The 22454-nt window shown below is 44.5% G+C and overlaps 1 protein-coding gene across 2 annotated transcripts; it reads left to right on the top strand.

Annotated features, from left to right (window-relative positions):
- Nucleotides 1-2141: 2141 nt before the first annotated feature.
- nectin3b (nectin cell adhesion molecule 3b) lies at nucleotides 2142-22308 on the top strand. Of its 2 annotated transcripts, XM_086131784.1 has the most exons (8): nucleotides 2142-2285; nucleotides 8412-8759; nucleotides 8874-9173; nucleotides 9286-9403; nucleotides 9990-10141; nucleotides 18509-18653; nucleotides 20313-20415; nucleotides 20508-22308. In XM_086131784.1, exons 1-8 carry the CDS (start codon nucleotides 2207-2209, stop codon nucleotides 20685-20687), a joined length of 1425 nt encoding a protein of 474 aa, XP_085987910.1. In that variant the 5' UTR covers nucleotides 2142-2206; the 3' UTR covers nucleotides 20688-22308. The 2 variants fall into 2 exon arrangements, with proteins under 2 accessions (XP_085987910.1, XP_085987909.1); XM_086131783.1 differs by lacking the exons at nucleotides 18509-18653; nucleotides 20313-20415; nucleotides 20508-22308 and adding an exon at nucleotides 12920-15997.
- The last annotated feature ends 146 nt before the right edge of the window (nucleotides 22309-22454 follow it).

Raw genomic sequence — 22454 nt, 5'->3', positions numbered from 1 at the left:
ACAAAAAGAAACAAGTTCTCACTACGTCCAGCAGGTGTCCTCGTTAGTATACATTTGAATGTGATGGTCCCTCAACGGCCACTAACTACCAATTACACCAATTTTATACTGTAACGGAGTATCCAACGAGTTTTATGAATATTGTTTTGGTTCCCCTAGTCTAGGTGGACACAAAGGCTGCGAGGCCAATTTATGAGCGTAAACAGGGAGGGAAGTGGTAACCCATGGAAGAAAAAGGAGACTGAGCGGGAGGTGGACTAATTGAACCAATCTTTACTCTGCCATGAGCGCGGAGTCTTCTCAAACCTACTTGGCCTCTGCGAAAGAGCACTCGGAGGCCTGAAAAACATTCCAGAGCGGGGGAAGTACCTGGTGACAGGGGCACCGAGACAAAGGTTGTTGTCATGATCACAAACTCCTTCACATTTTTGACCAAGAAAATGTAGAATGGCATTTTATTTTCTCTGAATTTACTCCCTCGCTGTTTGTGTGCCCGATATTTCTATTTCGTAAAATGAGTCGCTGTTTCTTGACCCATAAAGACGGGTTGAATATGCAGCATGTGGACAAGTACAGTGCACAAAACCTCCATGTTCAACATCTATAAGCTTCGGCTCTCGTTTGCAACTTGCCAGAAATGTCTCCAGGCTATTCAACAGTGTTGGAAGTCCAATTACATAACAAGCTGGTGATAGAATAAAAGCTCCAAACAATGGCATTGGCCTGTGACAGTGAAGGCAACAAAATGGAATGCACTAATGCAGCAATTCGACTAATAATTCTGCCACCATTTTAACTGGTATCCCCAAAGGTTCCCCCATAGGCTGGCACTGAGACTCAAATTAAAGCGCTGACCTGGTTAGCTTTCTGTCAGCAGGAGGGAGCGCTGTACCCCAACCCCCACTCCATCCCACCCACATGCAGACATTAATGAGACTGAAATACTCTATGTGCCGACCAACTTTTGCTGGTTTTTACTTGAATTTGTAGGGAAAGCGGAATTATGCAATGGGACTTTTTAGTGATGGATGAAGCCAAACGAGTAAAATATTAGGGTTAGGCCAACCTGAAAGAAATAAGTAAATGGAACGTGTTATCAATGATATTAACACCCAACCAACCCTCCGGTTCTGCCAGTGTTAACCAAGGGTGCCAATAATTATGGTGGGCACTGTATACACATACGCTGAATATCTAGATATACTATCAGTAAATACACATGGACTTATCGACTCTTTATATAATTAGGTGTTGGTGACGTCACATTTACATGTGGGAGGGCCCCCTTTCCCCCATTAGAGGCGTGTTGCAAGATAAGCATAGATGCAGTTAAGATGTATGAAAAGCCATTCTGGCAATTGTAGAAACCGTTCACCAGCCTCGGAATCAAGCTCCTCTCATGGCCATCAGTCGCCAGACCTCAGCCCCATTGAAAACCTGTGGAGTGAACAAAAGAGGAGAGTGCAGAAGAGTGGACCCATCTATCTATCTGTCTATCTATCTATCTATCTAATGTTACACAATCCAATTTAAACTAGAACTCTGACATTCACAATTTTAAAATCCATCCATTTTCAAGCCTGAGCATGTGGATGAAAGGATGGATGGATGGACGGACAGAGAGGTTGAGAGACGTGTTTTTCTCTCCATGGTAAAATTCATTTGCTCTTTACATAGGTCATATAGCTCACATATAGATAAGACATTGCACATACCTTAAAAAGTACACAGGTTAAACTGAAAATAGTTTAAAACAATTAAAACATTGACACATTTACATTGTGTGAAAACAGTCGGCCATTGCGCGAATTAGACAAGTTACGTATATATTTTTTAGCCTTCAGCAATGCTGACGACAATTTTGGTTAAGCTCGTCGTGTGCAGAGACAGAAACGATTAAAGTGACTTGATTAATCAATTGATATTGGTTTTTTAAAAGAGATGACGTAATGTGAATAATAATGGTTCACTCCTCCAAGGGTAAAATTAGTTTTGGACCCACAATTAAATGCCATTCAATTCATCGGCAGGTGAGTTGATGTTCCCCCTGCTATATGTGGCGAGGATGGTACGGTCCGCATGCACTCTGAGTTGTTGCTGAGGAGGTTCCACTGTGCACTCAGTGCATACCATCAAATTGGTGCGCAGCTGTCGTGTCCTGTTGCAATTGTCCCCTTGATGTAAAAAAAAAAAAAAAGAAGCAACAATGGCATCCTTTTCTGACCGAACTTATCTCGGACGCTATGGCAAGATCGCATTGTTTCACCTTTTGTTCCATATGACAGGTGAGTGGGATTTTTTTCGTTGTGTTTTACCAACACTTGAAAAGATAAGTTGTTGAGGAATCAACTATCGCGCACGTTCAGCAACCAAGTTAATAAAGCTCGCGTCCCTCGTGGGCTGAAAGTGAGGATTTCTTTCATTTCTTTTTAATTAAAAAAATATTATTTATTGGACTCTTGCGTTTTTAGCAACTGCCTCGCAAAGAAATAGCTCAGAGAAAACTTGGCTGCAAGTTGACTTGCATCGCCGTTTCGGCGTGTTTCAAGCCAGTACCACCACATCTGATCGTGCTCCGACCCGAAGCTTCCATAGTAACACTCCATAGGAACCGCCGAGGAAAAGATGCAAAGAAATTGTACATATAGCCACCCTGCTGATTCAATGGCAGCCATATTAACGCCTGGACATTCTCTGTCAACGCAGCGTGTTTCTAGGGTATGTATAGTCAACCCTCTTTCTAAAGTACCGGGACGTTAACGCCAATTCCCGCAACAGACTGAAAACAACTTGATTTGTCCATCGGAAGATCAATCTGTAACCAGGGAGAAACATTTTCAGCAATTTCCAGGTGTTTGCACAGGTATTGAACAGTGATCCCCAACCACTGTGGATACGACGGTGTGTGAGAGATCATCAGGTGTGTCTGGGAAATTATCCAATTTGACTTGATTGGTCAGAAAGTTATCTAGTTACCACAAATAATGCAATCCATTTGTTCATCACTCCATGCCAGTGATGTCGAGCATACTATCAAACTCGAGGCCCGGGGGCCAGATCCAGCCCGCCACATCATTTTATGTGGCCCGCGAAAGCAAATAAAACATGTCAACTTCTACCATGGTTGCTAAAATCTGGACCAACATTTCAACTTCTCATATGTAATCAATAAGAGAGGTATTGTAAGCATTTTTCCTGTTACCAAACCCCTCATTACATTAACTTAAACAATCATTGACTCAACCATTATTTTTGGCTTCTTTAAATGCCTTCAGAGTCATAACGGCCCTCTGAAGAAACCGGTCACTTCAATGTGGCCTGCGACAAAAATGAGTTTGACACCTCTAATGTAGAGTGACAGGAAGAACAGTTCAATCGTCTGACACTAGATGCCGGAAAGTACAATTAACCTATATCCATCATTGAGTATACTAGTAGATAAAAGCTCAACTCATGTTGGCCACAAACTCAACTCAATCAACTCATCTCCCTTCACAACAAGAATAGATTCATGGAATTTCCATTCATTTGAATATGAAAAGATGATTTGAGCTGCATATTTTTGCATTTTCAGGCCACCCACTAATGATTATTTTAAAAGTGATTAACCTATCAAATTTGTTTTCGAATAATTGACAAACCAGAATTTTAAAAAAACCAAATTTCCATCCCTTTATTATACAAAAACAAGACATTATTTCAAACTGACAGTGCAGAAAATGACAGATATTCTAATTCAGCTACTGGTTTGCTCTGTAACGTGCAGCGTGAAGGAAGGGGGCTGGGGGTGCTAGTTGGGTGTAGGTTGCAAAGTACGAACTCCAGGTGATTTTTTTTTTAAATTGTACTTCTGGCATCAAGGTGGTTCATTGTGTGCATCTAACTTTTAACTTTCACTGACTGATAAGTAATAACTTGTGTTATCTATTTATTTTTGTTATGCATTTTAAAACAGTTTATAGTGTTCTTTTCTTCGGCTAACGATGAGGAATTTTTATTACAATTTCTTGTTATGGTGAAATGGGCTTGTTTTCGGGGTAAATCTGTCTTGCGCAATGTGCCAGCCCTCATCATGCCTCACAAACTGCTGGCCCAAGAGTGAGCCCAGCTTTCGTAAGATTGACAACCAGTGGGCAGGGTCTTGCCGACGCAGGCCGCCACAGTCCTGTGCATTATCTGGTGGACGCAGGATTTCATCACCAAGCGTTAATTGTGCTTGTGTCAATTTAAGTAGTGGTGTGGTATGTGTCATCGCCCAACACAAACACTGCCCTGCCCCCACGTTGACCACTTAGCCAAACACCGACCATGGCCAGTCACTGTTTAACATACTATGGTATGCTAAACGGTGACACATGCCAATTTTGTCACTTCTCAGTTTTGATTCACACGTTTTTTCAGATCTTCAGAACCAAAGAAAAACTGTTGTGAAAATTTCATGAGCAAAAAATAAATAAATATAAGACGGCAACAGAAAACAATACTTATGGATAGATTACTGCATGAGAAACTGTTTAGATTTACCAAATAATAATTTATGTTAAAAAAAAAAGTATCGCGTATTAAATCATAATCTCAATATTGAAAGGGGTGGGGGGCACAATTAGAATATTTTCCAAAATTGTTCCGCCCTAATTGGCTGAGAAACTTCTGTTTCGGGCTGATTAGATTGTTCAGCCTGAATGTTAGACAACAGTGAGGCCGAAGTGCTAAATGGCTCGCTTACAAACGCATTTTCAGGAATGGACAGATGGCTTAACCCTTTCAGTGCCTAAGTTGCAAAATTGTATCAAGCAAATATGCAACATTTACAATTGTGCCTTTAACTGCCCCCCCTCCCCTTCAATCTACGACCTTTTGAAATAGTGCCTCAAGACTGCTTAACGTCTTTCAAGAAACGCTTGTGAGAGTGCTTCGCTTTGATTGATTTCTTAGCACCGGACGCATTTGTACCACTGTGAAAGCCGGACCGCTTGTACAAAAACTTGATTTGTGAGTTGAATAAGTCTAGACTGCAAATGATGATTCAGCTGTACTCTGTCCTGCTCTGCCCAAGCACCGCTGCAACCTCCACCCTAACACCATCTATTTTCTGCTCTGATTCCCACTTTAAGCGAGACTCGCCGGCCTCTGCCAAGACATACATATTTATACTCCTGCTACCACTTACACATGCTTGATGGACTAACTTGAAGTAACTGCCAATGCCTTCTCTATAGAGAACATTCGTGTTCAAAAGGAGATGAATCGCATGATCCCACCCAAAGTGTCTCTGACATCAAACCACATAAAAGGGGAAAACCCATTTTGGGGGGGGGGGGGGGGTCGGTTCAAGATTCTAGTATGGATCCAGGGAATCCTTGGAAAAGCTCTCTCAAGCTCTTCTACTCGCATGCTTTGTGTTAGTTGTCACCCATCTGAAAGTGGTGCATGTAAAGGCATTATTGTCGAAAGTGAGAACCAGCCTCACAGTCCCCGGGGGGCGCTGTGTCCTTGATGCTAGGATATCGATAATCTGTTGTTTTTTTATTTTTATTTTACTGAGTGTGAAGGGGACAGATTGTGTCACATTTGCACACCAAGAAGCTTCTTTAAGACGCCCCTGAAAGCACGCAAAGTACGTGCTTCCTGTTACGTCAAGCTAGGCTGCATATATGATCAAATACACTCTGCCCCCTATTCTCGTCACTTTTTATTCTCAGTCGGAGGAAAAACGAGGACACGCTTATGTAAGGTTGTCATGTCACCAATAAAAAATTGAACACCGTCGCTATACCTCAGTCATTACGAATTCAGAAGCGGAGAAATGCTGCTTCCTTTCCTTGTACCTTGTTGTCTGACATTATTATTTTGCCTGTATTGAAACGGCAAGTGGAGAAATCACTTTAACGCTTTCAGTAGCGGGGCAGTGGCCGTCGGGAGTCGAGTTTGGCGATTTGAACATTTAGCTACAAATGCTATTAAAGGGACGGACCACCCAAGGATCGACATTTTAATGAACCCAATTCACGGCAGGATGTGTAACATTAGCTTTGTCTTTCACCAAATGGTCCCATATTTAAACTGGGGACTAAAAATATGAATATCTGTAGTTTCCAATCCAACTAGTGGACCCTGTGAGTCAATTGTTGATGGCGCGGATAATTTAAGGCTGCAATGCCTTCACACGCTTGTGAAACGGCATCTTCCAAAAATGCTGTTATTTCGAGTACATTTAGAATTATTGATCCAGTAAATGTCAACAGCCAGTTGTAACAAATACAACAAAAGTTATGCTTAATAAAAGCCACTCCATAAAATGGAAAAACTGCTGCCCCGGCTTTTAAAACATTGACAAGTTTAATTCAAGCAGCAGACATCGCATCACATCGCTTTGGCTTGGGCCCTTAAAATGCTGTCATGCGTCTCTTGGGACAAATTCACAAGACGTTTTAAGCATTTCTGGATGCATCCAGTGGTGACTGACTGTGCTGCGAGAGGAGCATCATATTTCTTCTGAGGTCTCAGCCTGACATAATTATTCTTTTCCAGGATGGTTGCCAATTGGTGATATCTATGCCCTCAAGTGAAAATATGTTTGCACATGTACAATTTGATGAGTGCCAGGGGTTTCCAGTTGAATTACTGCCTATGGGCATGTGTCGTGATGTACTTGGTATTGAATTTCACTTTTGTGTGCCAGTGTGTGAAATTGTGGACGCCTTGTTTGAGGCGACTACAAAGTAATTAGCCCCACTAAGTGAACCGACATTGCCGCGACCCTGTCACTCTTCATTCAGAACGGCTTCACTCTCCTTGTAGTGCTAAATTTTACAGAGGGCAAAAAAAAAAAAATAAAAGTGCCTGTGCCTGTCATTATTTCGTGCGCCTCGCGGCTATTGTGCAAAAGAAAAATCAATTAGTAGCCACAAAATAATTGCTCAATAGCCGTTTCACGTAGTCGGTCCACCAATATTTGAGGACGCGTTCTTTCGAGAGGGAGTTTGGCCGGAGATGGAGCTGATTTTGGCAAAACAACAATGGAATAGTGTTTTGGGCTCAGTTGCCGAGCAGCACAGCAGGTTCTGATTAGTCGTGATGTTATCCGCGTTGGCAGTTTGTTGCAATTAGTGATGTGGTCCAAGGTTTTAGGGACACATTTTCAAATTTTCTTTCATGAAGCTGTGACGTCATTCATCTGTTTTCTCTTAACTGGAATCTTGACGACAGCATCCCTCTCAGTCGTCTTTCCTTGCACTTTTTTTTCCTCTTTCTCTCTCTCTGAGCGGTGATGTCATGGCCATATCGACATGTACCCTCGCCTCCGCCGCCTTCACTGGGATCTTGTCGTATCCCTTTTTTTTTTTTTGCCTTTCCTTAAAAAGATGAGCTTTCGGCTTTTGAGCGGTGTCACGATTGTGACAGAAAAGACCACGGGTTTGTTCGAAAAGAGGACGTGCCGAGAAGGGACTGCTTTCATGCGCTCCGTCTGGGTGGAGGGAAGCTGCAGATTAAACAGATTCATCAAATGAGCGCTCCCACTGTCATCTGTGTTTTATTTGTTTAAATGCTTGACGCCCGCTGTGATGCTATCATGCTTTGAATCCCGTCTTATCGCCACAAATGTCTCATCGCGCTGCGCTTGAGGAGCTATGACACATTAGAAGCAACTCCATAAATATTCCTCAATGTAGTTTGAGCAAAAGTACTAGTATGACCTATATTGTTTCTCTTTTGTTTGGCTGGGGGCGTCAAACAAAATACATTTGCATCCCAGGCCACTGGATTTTTTATTTTTATTTTTTAAACGCAGTCAGTGCTCGGCTCTTTCAGTGTTGCGAGGGAAAAAATGAGAAAGGATGTAAAGAACACAATTTGAGCACTTTCTTTTTCAAGTGGAAGAAACATTTTTGTTGGAAATGTACATACCGTATTTTCCACACTGTAGGGCGCACCTAAAAGCATTCAATTTTCTTAAAAGCCGACCGTGCGCCTTATAAATCCGATGCGCCCTAGCTATGGATCAATATTCTGATTTCTTGCACATAATAATTTCAATGTTCTGTAAAGCGCTTTGTTGCGGTTTCGAAGGCGCTACATGAATAAATCTGTATTGTATTGCCTTGAGCGTAGCTCCATCTGGTGGCTGCATAATGCAACCGCCGCCACGATTGTAGCTTCTATTCTATGCGGTGCGCCCTATATATGAAAACAGTTTTAAAATAGGCCATTCACTGAAGGTGCGCCTTATACTCCGAGGCGCCTCATAGTGCGGAAAATACTTATTGGCTGTGCAACTGTCAACTTTTCATGTTTCTATTTTTTTTTTTTTAGGCCGATTTTTGAAGACAACTTCATTGGTAGAGATGAGTGAGTTAGCAACGGCTTCTGTATTCGGGACATTCATTTTTGCATACGTATGTCTGTGGCAGGGTTGTTGGCCAGTCAGGTGGTCGTGCCCCCCAGTGTGAGCGCCGTGCTGGGGAAGAACCTGACGTTAGAGTGCCGGGTGGACGTGGCGACCAACCTAACTCTCACCCAGAGCTCTTGGGAGCGGCGTTTGCCTACCGGCTCTGTCACGGTGGCCGTCTACAACCCGCACTACGGCATCTCCATTTCCCCGGAGTTCATCCATCGCTTGTATTTCCGCTCACCCTCCTCCCACGATGCCACCATCGTACTGGAGAATGTGGGTTTTGCGGACATGGGCATGTACACTTGTAAAGTGGCGACATTCCCACTCGGAAACACTCAAGCCTCCACGACTGTCAGCGTGCTCGGTAAGCATTTAAAGCATATGTACATATATAAAACGTCATGTTTCATTGTGACCTGTCGTCGACAGTGTTTTGATTCCGTCCACTTGAATGCCTCTTCTTCTCTGTTGTCGTAAGTGGAGCCAAAGGTTTACGTGTCTGCCGGCTCGACCGCGCTAATCGACGGGAGCAACGAGACCGTGGTGGCCACTTGCATTGCCGAGCGGGCCCGCCCCCCCGCCGAGGTGTCCTGGGAGTCCAACCTTTTCGGCCAGTCGGAAGTGCAGCTTTTCGACGACGTCAACGGAACCACGACAACACAAGTGCGCTACCTCTGGCAGCCCACCCGTCACATCCAGGGCCACACGCTCGCCTGCGTTGTCCGCCACCCGGCTCTGCTGAATGACTTCAGGGTCCCCTACCAGTTGAATGTACAGTGTAGGTGCATCTATTTGGACTCCTATTTCTTCGGCATAGGTTTACCCACAACATTCGTTCTTGCGTGTCGTGATGTTGCCATCGGTTCATCAGCTTTGTTTCTTTGCGACAGTTGCTCCTGAAATCTCTGTGGTGGGATACGATGGAGACTGGTATGTGGGCCGGGACCGTGTTCAAATGATGTGCAAAGCCAATGCAAACCCGCCAGCTCATCATTTCAGATGGATCAGGTGGGTGTATTTTCGTACGCTGACTGGCCTCACCATTTGTGCAGTCTAAAGCGATGCAATTACCAGAACTATTTAAAAAAAAATAAACAAATCTGCCTTTCCAAAATGGCGCTCAAATTTGATGAATGCTGTAAGAGAGGTATTAAATTAAAACTATTTATTGTGGTTGCAGTCCATCTGAATCATGATTGATGAATCCAGAATGTGCAAGTGGTCCTTGTGTTGTGGCCGCTCTTTGGATATTTTGTTGTTGTGAAATGGAGATGTAATGGAATGCTTTTGTCCAGTGGAATAACATTTCTGAGTTCTTGCGGAGTCACGTGGATCACTCTGTCCTCGCATGCGCTCATGCAATAGTCAGGATCTTCTCGTCATTGTTGACTTGGCGCTTTCGTGCCGCCAGCTTTACAAATGAACTCACAAAAAGTGTCCATTACTCTACAAAGTTCTGAGGGATGAGCGTCAGGTTGTAGATGAGCAGTGATGATGTTTGCTTCACTTGTCTAGTGGAAAAGTCTGTTCCGCATCGGTACTTTGAGACGACCGACATGTTGATCGGAATGTTCCCGTTGTTTCTTTGTTCCAGGCTGGACGGTGAGATGCCAGAAGGCGTCGAAATCCTCAACAGCACACTGCTTTTCCTCCGTCCTCTCCAGAGGAACGATTCGGGCGTGTACAGGTGTGAGTTTGCCAATGACATCAACCTCCGCAGTCGGGACGTTCGCATTCTCATACAAGGTGAGCGCGGCGTTCGCACACCGGAACGCGTCTGGCTCCCATTTGCCTGAGGATGCGCAATGCATGCCGCACGCATCATCGAATGCATCGCTTTTGTGGGGACGCTGTGCTTTTAGCTGAAATGTGACTCTGCCTCACTCCTGTCCGATGCGCACCAGCTGCTGGCAGCCTCCCAGGGCATTCACATTCACCGGCATGTATGGGCACTTCTCATACTTGACCCATAATTGCTTGCTGATGATAAACATTAACACCCCAGATGTTCATATAGCACGTTCTTGGCCCCTGAGTACCTAGTCAAGTCGTCCTCCGCCTGCCGTTTTTACGTTTTCTCTTCTTAGCATGGCCTTGAAATGTGTCTTGTGTGTATTTTGTGCCACATGGGAAGAGGCAAAAGTCTTCAGCCTGAGTGGGATGATCTCTCCCTTTCATAAAACATGAACTCGTTCTTTTCAACTCTTATATATTATTGATCATACATATTCCATTTTCTTATGAGAGGGGCTGCGCAGGCGTTCGCTCGATGACATGTGTTGCGAGCTTGCTTTACTCCTTATTGTCTGTCTGTCAGTGGGCTCGCATGAATTGACCGCCTTCCTTGAATGTATTCCATTCCTCCACATAAAGATGACGAGACCTCCGGGTTTGTGGCTTTATCCAATCAGAAGTGTGTGTATGTCCGTCCGTCTCTGATCCTGTCTGGCACCACTTTGGCTTCTCGACAGTTCTCATTACTTGAGTTTCTCCATCTCTCATTCTCTCTTTAGTTCACTCTTTCGTTTTTGTGGTCCTCCATCCCGATCCTTTTACACTTATTCAATTAACATCGCAAGACGTTAGGGCAGTGGCTTGATGTTGCCAGCCCAACAATCATTAGCTCAGCGTATGTGAATTTAGCAGGAAATTGGATAATGGATTGGATGTGAGCTCAGTGTCTAAACAGTTACAGCAACGCTGTAAATATGCTAGAAATGCAGAGCAGTTCCAGAATACAGAACACTCCGCAAATATTTTAGCCCTCCCGCACTGAAACTGATGTAATTTGTTGCTGCTGTCACCAAGTAGCCGTGAGGGCATAATATAAACATGGATTAAAATTGCAAGTGAACTAAAAATGGAATGTTCATTAACTTTAGTGTTGTGCTTGATCGCATTTATTCGTTTTGTGTACCTGATATCTAAACACAAGGCTGGAAATAGTTCAGATATCATATACCTAATTCGTACTATTTTGTTTTTGTCCAAATATTATTTTGAATAACATTCCTAATGGCCGTATAAGTGTACAATTAAGTCTTTTTGACCGTGTACATGACCCAATCAAATCTTACCATGCATCTGATGTATTTTTTTTACACGAGAGATGGTGAACCACAAATGTAATTCAAAACATCAAACCTGACTGGCAGGTGACGCCGCACGCGCTAGCTAGCTCGTCTTTGGCTGACACTAGCATCAAACGGTCAACTCGAATACGCAGCCCCAGAAGATAGGAGAAGTAGATAATTGTGGCTTCCTTTGTTATGAATAATGATGAGAGTCTGTGCAAGAGTCCTCAAATAGATAGAGGCAAACATCCCTGGGATGACTAATAGACAAAATACAATTTATCAAGCGCTGCAAACCACCCACTAATTTGTAATGGCTCGAATCGTTGTCCTTTGTGACCCAAAGTTTTTTTTTTTCCAGATTTCTTAAACTCTGGTCTTAACATAGCGACACAAGAAAACTTTTGCCTTGTGGCGCTGCGTTTTATAACCTTGGCGCGCTTCATAGATCTTTCTTTTAGCTGTCATCACGATATAACGTCCATGTCCAACCATCACATCTCATCTCAAGCTTTTAAGACCCCGTAAAGTGAATTCAGAGATTTATGTCTAAATACATGATACGTGTTTGAATAGTTGTGGAAAATGTATGTCAAGACTGTAGTGCAGTGTTAAACCATTTTTCACCAGTTGTCCTGATTGTTGCCAGTGGCCAGGGACTCACCTGGGCCACGACATGGGTCTCCCCTCTCCCGTTATATAAGAACTTGACCGCTTGGTTTGCATCAGCAGTTATCTGGTGCAACCGTGACATGCATTTAGCTAGCTAGCTACGCCTACGCTTTGTGTGCTTACGTCGAGATAAACTGAAGACTCCCTGGCCCACTTGACAGGGTTTTTAACAATCTAAACCAAGTTCACCCACACCTTGTCCATTGGCATTGACTCCTTGAGAATGCTGACTGTAGTCGAGTGTGTTCAATAGTTCTGTCAACCAAACCCTCCTGTAGTACAGTGTTTCCCAACGTCAATTGAGCCAAGGCACATATTTTCCGTTTGGGAAAATCTCTCCACACCCAACAGCAAACAAAAATATGGTAACGTGTATCGACTAGAAAAAAAAAAAAAGACCTCATCTCAATTTACATCGAAATGAACTTATTGTGTGTAATCTGCAGCTGTTCATTTGAGCACAATCGCAAAGATGATTTACTTGAAGGACGCCATATGTCATACCATCTGGTTGAAGAAATCAATCAATCAATCAATCAATCGCTGGTGTCGCTGACAGATTATTATTGCAAACTATCATTTGCATTAAATCAAAAATACCTTTTGCAGCAATTAAGTGAAATTGGCTAATTTCCCGCACCACTGTACCTGATGATCTCTCACGTCACACTGTGCCATGGCAGAGTGGTTGGGAATCACTGCTGTAGTCTAATGTAGTTGCACTGACATTGTACTTGTCTGTGTGTTCATCCCCCCCGCCCCCTCTACTCCCTATTAGATCCTCCCACCATGCCTTCCACCATTACTGCTCCTGTCCTCTCTGGTTCCTCCTCCACCCTAGTGGACGATAAGCACCACGTTCATCTCAACTCCACTACTCTTGAAGCGCTACCTGAGAGTAACCTGGGCACCGTAGTGGGTGGGGCAGTGGGCGGGGCCTTGTTCCTGCTGCTGCTGCTGTGTCTGGCCGGCGTGTGCTACCTGCGGAAACAGCAGACCTTGCACGGGGACTACTGCGCCAAACAGTACCCGGGCCCCGGCGATCTCCAGAAAGCCCCCGGCAATCAGCACGAGCTCCACGCCCCCAAAGCCGGTGGCGGCTCCCACCGCCATCAGGACAACGACAGAGAGGAGTGGGGCGGCCGCGAGCTTAAGCGCCATTGCAGCTACAACGGAGATGAATACCCGTCTAACGGCTACACGCGGGCCATGAGGGAGGGCGGTCACCACAGCAACCAGCAGAATCCCCAGCAGGGACAAACGGAGTATTGTAGTCCACAGCAGCAGCCCAGGAGGCCCCGATACGCGCACTCTCCCAAACCTGCAAGGAACGGCTCCCCCTACGTGCCAAACAACAGCTACGATAGCGGCCCGGGGGGCGATTACGTCTCTCACAAAGACGGCTCGGTCATCTCTCGCAGGGAGTGGTACGTTTGACCAGCTCCCTGGTCCTGGCGTCCCGATCACCACTTTACTAAATCCGAAAACACTTGACTTCTCTTCTTCGAATACCTTTGCACCCTGGAAGACACTTGAGAGAGGCTCACGATGTGAATGAGCCTCGTGGTTGTGTGATAATGTATGTGCGCTCCCTGGACCGCCAGTTTTTGTCCAGTGGCTAATGTTGTCAGGTGAGGAAGCCCCGGTGGCCTTGCTTTCTCACATTGCACACACCGATCCGCTTTAGACTTGTGACCTCTGAATACGCTACACTGAGATGAAATGGCCGACCAGAAGCTAACTGACGTCCATCCTGCGATGAGTCTCGGCTCTTCAGATGGTTACTGGTCCTAACCTCCCATTTATCGGTCAAATTAATTGCACTGCCTTTTGCCATAATCCCCCCACCCCTCTTCCCAATTAACTTGAGGCCTTGCTAACTTGAGTTAATGTTCTGGGATGGACCTCTCCTACTGTTGTGCTTAGGAAAGTTGAGAAAGGAAGCCAGGTCCCTTCCACCATCAGACATGAAGTCTCCATTTGTAAAAGTGATGAAAGGACCCGCCATGATCCGCTATTTCGCCTCCTTGAGTTGGGCCCTCTTTTTAGTTGACCATGACGATTGGACAGTTTGCACTCTGGCACAGGGCCAATGTATCCACCGGGGGGTTGTCAGTAACAAGGCCGCCAACACAGACCGGAGTACGGTATTAAGTTACACAGCAGTGCCACTATCGCTACTAATGGGTCCACTAATCTGTAGCGGTGTCAATTAAATGCTTGTCTGTGGCACTTGTGCTCCAGTAGCTGTGTTCATCACTTCTCCTCAGATTGTTGTCATCATCGCAGGTATAGTTTTGATGATTATGATATCCGGACAAATCTTGAGTTTTAACCGGGGCCCACCACGTGGTTTGTATGCAAAAGCGGGCGATGACATTTGGTTCACTCGTTCTTCATCTTTGTTTTGACGCGTGCGCCATGCTGGATTATCCTGGATTTTGGTTTTGGGGACCAGATTTGTTTTAGTCTTCTCAAATGTCAGGATATCATTTCAGGATCTCTCTGTGATGTAAAGTATTGTGGCACGTGCACTTACCAGACGGGATGGAGGAGATCGGACAATCTCCTCCTTGCACACAGTAGTGTTTATAAACGGTAGCTTTTGTCATCTTTTATGTGCTCAGAGGCCAAATATTTGCTCGTGTGTAGAAATAAGACAACGGCGTGTAGAAAACACTAGATGACAATGAAGTCGTAGCATATATTAGCTTCTCACAGGGTCCCGTAGCTTGAAATGGAAAGACACCTTAGCCACTTTAACGGTAGTCGTCCGGTGGACGTTTAGTTCAATTGATGTTCTTATTAGTCCGGGTGTGACTGTCGTGCCGTGATTAGGCAGCCATCGTGGTAGTGGCATGTTGGCCAGTGCAAACCATGTCGTTTCGAATGTGAAATACTAGAGACACATGCTCCTTGTGTTTAAAAAAAAAATATATAGAGATATACTGTATATCTTTCACGGCCATATTGTCACGTTTATCTCCAGTGTTTGTACAGTCTAAAGAGTGCCATCTTTTGTGGCTACCGCCGCCAAGCGTGTACTCTGGGGTTTTTTATGTCTTTTTGGTAGGAAAGATTTTGAATTTGCTTTGGACACAAGTTGGTGTCAGGAAGATATGAAATTGCTCCGCAGGCAACATTTGTCTCTCTGGGTGGGCAAGATGGCTTGAGAATACAATTTCATGTGTATCTCCAAACTGCAGCCGCATTGAGCGCTGGCAAAGATAGAACAGGCCTGACGTGACATTTTCATGGTTCGGGTGACAAAATAAGCATTGTGGCCACCTCAGTGTCCAGGCAAACATCCTTGCAGGTAACAGGAAGCATGGCTGCTTAATCCTCTCCTTTTTTTTTTTTTTTTGCTTTGCTTCTATGCACTAAGGCGGAAACTTGACCAATCGATTTTTTTTTTTTTTTTTGCAGCCCTCATACCTGACTTCATCCAGTTTGCTTGAGCTAAGCTACGAGACACCTTGATAAATGAACTAGTGCCTTAGAAGATGTTTGTTTCCATATCTGTAGTTTCCCCGTCGATGCCCGGTGCCATTTACTGTCGTCAGTGCCATATATCCACCGTAAACACCAGAGTATTCCAAACCCGCTATCGTCACTAAAACACAAACTTTGGTTGTAAATGAGTTGTCTCTGGTTCACAGGTAGTACCACAGTAAACAAACACTGTGAGTAGTTTCCTTTTTCTTTTTGTACATAAATATGTGGACAGTATTCAACAGGAATGTAAGTTAATGGAAAGAAAAATATATTTTATGTCAGTGAAACATTGATTTGTTGTTCCTTCCCCCCCCCCCCCCCCTCCCTCAGATACTTTATCTCAATAAAGCACCTTAGCACACGTGAGTTCTTTTTTCTCGTCTTGGGCTCTTTGTGCTTCAATAAATGACATCATCTCTGGCTCCCGAATGCTGCATAAGACCACCCACCCCCCCGCTCCGCTCCATCAGCCCTCCCCTGCTTCCCTCTCGCTCCTTCAGATCCAGTATGCACATCTGGGACGCTGCCGATGATGTCATGCTTCCTCGCTTCATCTTCATTACCGTGTAGTCTCGGTATTATGTGGGATTACGCTTATTGTCGTTAGCTGCAATATGGCCATTTGTTCTCCGCTGCAATTTGGATTTCTATTGTCACAATTTCCTTTTGGATTCAGCACAAAAAGGCCTCATGTACCTTCTATTTCTCCTTTTTGTAACTTCAACCCACACACACGTGTCTCTCCCCTACTGTCTAGCAGTTGGTAAAATTAAACGCTGAGTGTTTGTCTGGCCCCGAGTCCCACGCTCCAGCCCATTGACTGTCCCCATGGCAACAAGCTCATCTGGGGCTGCTTCTCTTCCCATTACCTGGCCACAAAATCGAGGGAGGAGGATTGGGGGAATGCCGGGGGTGCACGAAGCTGTGACACGCCGAGACCGGGAATGTCCCATTACCCTTTCCTGCACGATGGCCGCCGCCACGTGGGTCTGACCTTGACTTTCTTGTGCTTGTCCGTGAAACGATGACAGCTCTCATGACTTTGCAATGCAAAGGTCACGACTGTTGTTGTCATTCGTGGCCTTAAAACACAGCGTCCCGTTGAAGCAACTCCACAATCGCGATGTTCGACTTTTTGGCGTACTTGCCAACAAGAGCTTGGAATTAGCATTTGATTGAAACGTGCCTGTTTCCAAGGTTACTTTTCACGACGGACAAAGAAGGATGCCGAAAGCCTCTCGGAGTGAGGTGGGATTAAATGGTCCACGTCTTTGAGCTGGAAAAATGAAATGGCGATTTTTACCTTGAAACGGTGACGCTTTCCCACTAACGGCGGCGGCGGCGGCGGCATGGGCTCCCTCAGGGCAGTAGTGTGACCCTTGACCCTGCTATTGAGGATGCTTGGGACTGCCCTGTCATCACCCTTGCTTCTCTTCTTTAATTCATCATCTGACTCCATGACATCGGCCAGCTTTGATGTCTTCTTCACGGGCACTCTGCACATCCCGTTGAGATTGAATGAAGACAATTCGTAGAAATTCATCATAAGAATTCATTATATCGTACCCAAACTTTTTTTTTTTTCACTTGACATTGGGTGACTGTGAGTTTAAAACAAAACTAAAAAAATGGAGCTTCCTAGAGAAAGAAAAGTACATCCCAAGCTAGTACAATACTTTTCTTATTTAAATCTTCAAAATGAAAGGAAAGCCCAAACCACATTTGTTTCAGATAAATCAAGAATGACCTTTTGACCCCAACGGCAGCTGCTGCTGCTCTTCTTTCTCTGCCACGCAGTGAAGGTCAGTCACCATTCATTACGGCGGGAAGAGTGACTACCTGCCTTTTTTTTTTTTTAAAGGCGTTCGCCGATCAAGCGGCGCGGCCCATGTCGTAGTTCAGCCGCCGTCAGGGCGAGGCATCTATGGCGGAGGGGTAGAGGACGAGATGAAGGGCGCGTGGGGATGAGGAAGCTCCAAAGTCCACACTTGTCTGTATGCGTCATGATGGAAGTGGTATTTAAGATTCATTGCAGTGCATTATTGATCCCACCCCCGACCTCAGCAGCTACATCAACTGTAATTGACCCTTGCCGGTGTACTTTTGCTTCTGTCACCTTTCGTCCTCCGTCAGCCTTGTGGGCTGTGTGTGTCATACTCCCATTTGTACACAGACCTGCTGGGCCCAGCCGGTTTGGCCTGTGACATGAATGCATCTTAATCGGCGTTAAACCTTAATCCCTTCGGGGGGGTAGGGACGACGTGGTGCGTATGCCAGCATATGGTCCGACAAAGCTAATTCAGCAGACATTACAAGAGTATTTAAGATCTACACACACAATGGAGGGAGGGTGTGATGGCGCTGAGCAAAACATGGTCAAAGAAACACCGGAAGGGTCACTAATGCAAGAAATTGTCGTTTAATGAACTTATTTTCACTCCGGTAGTCCATGCGATTTGTTCAATGTGCCGTAAGAAGGTATTAATGGGTTGGAGGGGGGCTAAAACCACGAACTGAATTGCCATAATTGATTGTAGGTATGCGTTCACCAGCAAGGGATCATTCTCATAAATTATATTTACAAGTTAATGGTCCTCAGTTTTGATTGACTGTCGGAAAGATACTCATTGGTGGCTGTACTTTGTGCTCCGCGTCATACTGACAGTTGTTACGAATGTTGTACCCCTCCCGTGTTGATAGTTGAAATATTCCAAACAACTTTTTAGTGTGAAACAGAGCGCCTGTCCTGTCGTGATGTATCACAATGGTGGTCGGCATAGTGAATAGCTTTTACTGCTGTGGTTATGGCATCATCTTGTCCACATCTGCAGGTCGCGCTTGTGACCACTCAAAAGTGTCTTTCTTCTCCTAGAACAGTCTCGGGCCGAAAGGTCAAACTCCATCGCCGTCGCCGGGGCGGTGATCGGCGCGGTCCTCGCCCTCTTCCTCATCACCGTCTTCATCATCGTCCTAGTCACGACCCGCAAGGCCCCGCCGGCGGCCTTTTCGGACAAAGTGTAAGTCAAAGAAATCTGACTCAACTCGAAACAAACGCACACACACACACAAAAATGACTGACGAAAAATGATTCCCCTTGAGTCTTGGCTGAGGCCTGTCAGCGGGTTCTCTTTCACCGCCGGGGCGCCAAAGAACTGTGAACAGATAGCCCTTTGTCTTATTTTGTGAAAACATGTTAAAACACTCAACCCTGAGGCTGCTTTAAGTGCCCGAGGACTTGTTTTGATGAATTACAATAAGCTTCCGTTTAGTATTGGAAGTCCACGACGCCGCTCTCACTTGTAACCTGCGGACTGTAACGCCTGTGCAAGGTCACGGGTTAATTCCCCTCATTTATCCTTGTTCATGTGTCCTTGCGTACTTCTGTACAAAAGGAGGAGAAAGTGACAGCTAATAACGTTTAGTTTTGTCGCTCTGGTGTAATCATGGTGAGTTTTTTTTTGTTGTTTTTGTGAAAAGAAATGGCGGTGCAAAGTCGTATTTTAAAATTCATTCAAATTCATCCGTCCACCTCACATTTCCCTATTTTTGCCAAGTCACAACGCACTTTTACAAAAGTGAAGAGCAAAGCATATGAGTTGTTCAAAATTAGCCTTTGAAGAGCATATGTATGTCATATTTTTAAACAACTTTTTAACGATACAAATGCTTATAGTATGTGTTCAAAGTGCCTTTCAAAGCATCTTATTCAGGATGAACTTGACAATTTCATGGACAAAAATGAAGTCAAATTGGCTGTCACAATTGCGCACCGCACGGCCACAACATATAAACTCAAGTCAAAATAATGTTACTTTCCAAATACAATTCAAGTCAACCTATGACACATCAAAATGAATTAAGCCGCAAAATCCACCTTGTTTTATCCATCTCTCTCTGATTGGTGATTGGTCGTTACCCCGAGCCCTTTATAGGAACTGTAATGTCATGTTCAGTCGACAAGAAGTGGCAGCACACGGGAAAATGGCCGCCCCTGAGATGGATAAACCGGGTGGATTTTATTGATTCATTCATATACCGCAAACGCAATATCAATCAGAATGCTGTGTTTACACTAGTAGGGGTGGATAGAACATATTAGTGTAAAGATTTTTTTTGACCTGACTTCCCCTTTCAACGGTAATCCATATTCATGCAGTGCAGACATTTTTGTCCAAAAAAAAAAAAAAAAAAATTTAAAAAAGCAATTCAGGTGGAAAGTGTGCGGCCCAGTGACACTGCGGAACCGCGCACCCTGCAGTGCTGTAACGAAGTTAGCATCTTAAGCGTGACTGTGGCTGGATGTCCCAGTGGGACAACACAGGCAGGCCTCGCCACTCTCCTTCATCTCACGCACGCACGCACGCACATAAGTGTATAGTACAGCATCAACTGGAATCTTAAAAGCGAAAATCATTCCATGTTGCAAAGTCGATGTCGATAAAGGGGTCAGTATTCATATTAAGTGCCTTTGGCGTCCTCATCACAATCACCGTCATCATGATTGCAGAATAATGAAACGTGGAATAATTGCGCACGTATCGGTAGAATGATAACTCTGTTGACATGTTTCAGACCAGATTATTGTCCTTTGTGTGTTTCAAAATGCTGCATTCTCTGATGAAGGAAATAATCTTGTAGGGATATTTCTATTATGTCTTTATTTAATCCTCTGAAGGATTGACCTTCCGCCGACACACAAACCTCCTCCTCCATACTCGGAGCAAGTGCCTGCTGTTCCTTTGGGTGTCCATGCATCGCAGGTGGCCTGGCTGTGTCAGGTAAAGCTCCCCCCCTCCTCACCCTCACCGTGACGTTAATGATGCCGCTTTGCCCACGCGAAACTACATCTCTGGTGGACGTCCACATGCAGAACCGCAGGGCCGAGCATAGGTACGAGGCTACCGAGAGGCGGCGACCCCTCGTGGCGGCTGCGGCGGCGGGGGGACTACCGGGGAGACTAAGCCCCACGCAGTCATCCCGCCTGGAGTGGGTTTGTCATCAAAGCGGGACGGAGCGTGTGTACATCAACCACCGTGAACACTACGTGTGATGTGACGCAGCCGCTCGCTTTGACCCCCCGTCAACCTCTGAGCAAGCTTGCATTTGTCCACCCAGCCATCAGTCCAGATCGGGGAGCGTCATAGGCCAAACTCGCCATCTTGTAGGGCATTTAAAGCAGTTAAATCAAGCATCTTTGCGAATCTTATATGTGCCCCACGAGTGTAAACACTAGTATTCTGATTAAGAAGACTAATCCACCTGTTTACAGTATTCCATCGAGGCTTTGTTATGAATCACATTTGAATTCTATGAATGGCTGCTACATTGTATTGTAGCAGGGTGCGTTCTACCCAGAATTCCAGTGGGATTCATAACGCCTTAACGCCCCTCTCAGCTCACTCAGTACAGCACTAGCGAATAACTGTAATTCCATGCAAAAGATAAAGGATATGAAGGTGTACGATTATATTGCACCGTTGGTTTTCGGTCTGCTGCTTCATGGGTCATAGCGCTGCAAAATAGTTTTTTTTTTTAATCAAGAAAAGTGCATTTGTCTTTGTTTTACACTAGACTTGACAAAAACCTAAACTAGGAGTGGCATTAGACGGCTTGAAGCCACATTCTGGAGAATTATGAAGTATTTGCCAAAGTGTTGCTATTGCTCATTAAGGGGACTGCGACCATAGAGCGCTCGTATCGCAAGTTTAGTCTCACAAGTCAAAGATTAAAAAAAATCATCAGACAATTTGTTACTAAGTGGCGTCACCCGTCTCAATTTTCCCACAAATTTAATGACTCTGTAAATTGTTGGCCTGTTTAGCCATTTTTTATGAATGGCAGCAGGTGGATACACAAGTTAATTGTGCATTTGGCTTTCTAATGGAAGGGCATTTAATTTTTATGCAAGTCATTGTACATCGCTGGCAGGGTGAATAAATATTCATTTTCATTTATTCAAAATGAATTTTAAAAATTATTTCCTGTGGCATACCTGATTATCTCTCATGGCACACTCACGTGTCTCGAAACAGTGGTTCAGAAACACTGGTTAAGCTTGTCTTATGCTGCTTTCAATACTGCTGAAAAATAGGAAATATGCCACTTTGACCTCATAGAAATACAGCCACGATAAGCTAATATTTGTGCTGTTTGCGATGAGACAATTTGCTTTCTAGAGGTCATTCTTTACATTTTAGACAATAGCATAACGAAATGATATGAGATAGGTATCTAGTATGACCAAGAAGCACAGATAAATATCATTTGAATACATCCGGGGAAAAATGCTCAAGCTATGTTTTGACTGATTAGAAATCTTTGGAAGATTTCTTTTAACTAGGCCTCTTTGCTAGCAATGTGCTAGAGATGTTTTACCGAAATAGCTGTTCAGAGGTGAGCAGTCAATGTATGTATATCTTGTATCATGTCAAGAATTATTTTTGTCAGAATGGAACACTTTACGGTCAAAAGTATTAGAACCACAGCATTTTACAGCTACTGGAAAAGAAAATGAAAAGGAGTTTTGCAGCTATAGCGGTTTCCACTTTTGTTGGGAAGACTTTTTAAGATGTTGGTGTGTGCCTGTGGGAATTTTGGGAGGCGACATGTGGAAAATGTACTTTGTATGTGTATAAATAGTTGGGTCTAAATAAAGAGTTACCTAAACAACCGACATGTCTCACTGTAGTATAGCAACTATCACGATGACAGTCACATTGTACGCTCTGTGAGTGACATTATTGAATTCCTATGCATGGAAACATCGTGTATAAACGTGGAAGAGTCCAAAAGCACTTTTTAATAATGGCGCTGCATT

The sequence above is a fragment of the Hippocampus guttulatus genome, chromosome 15, assembly GCF_054856545.1.
Source record: "Hippocampus guttulatus isolate MCC_2025c chromosome 15, RoL_Hgut_1.0, whole genome shotgun sequence".
Lineage (NCBI taxonomy): Eukaryota > Metazoa > Chordata > Actinopteri > Syngnathiformes > Syngnathidae > Hippocampus > Hippocampus guttulatus.
This window is presented reverse-complemented; position numbering and strand designations above follow the sequence as displayed.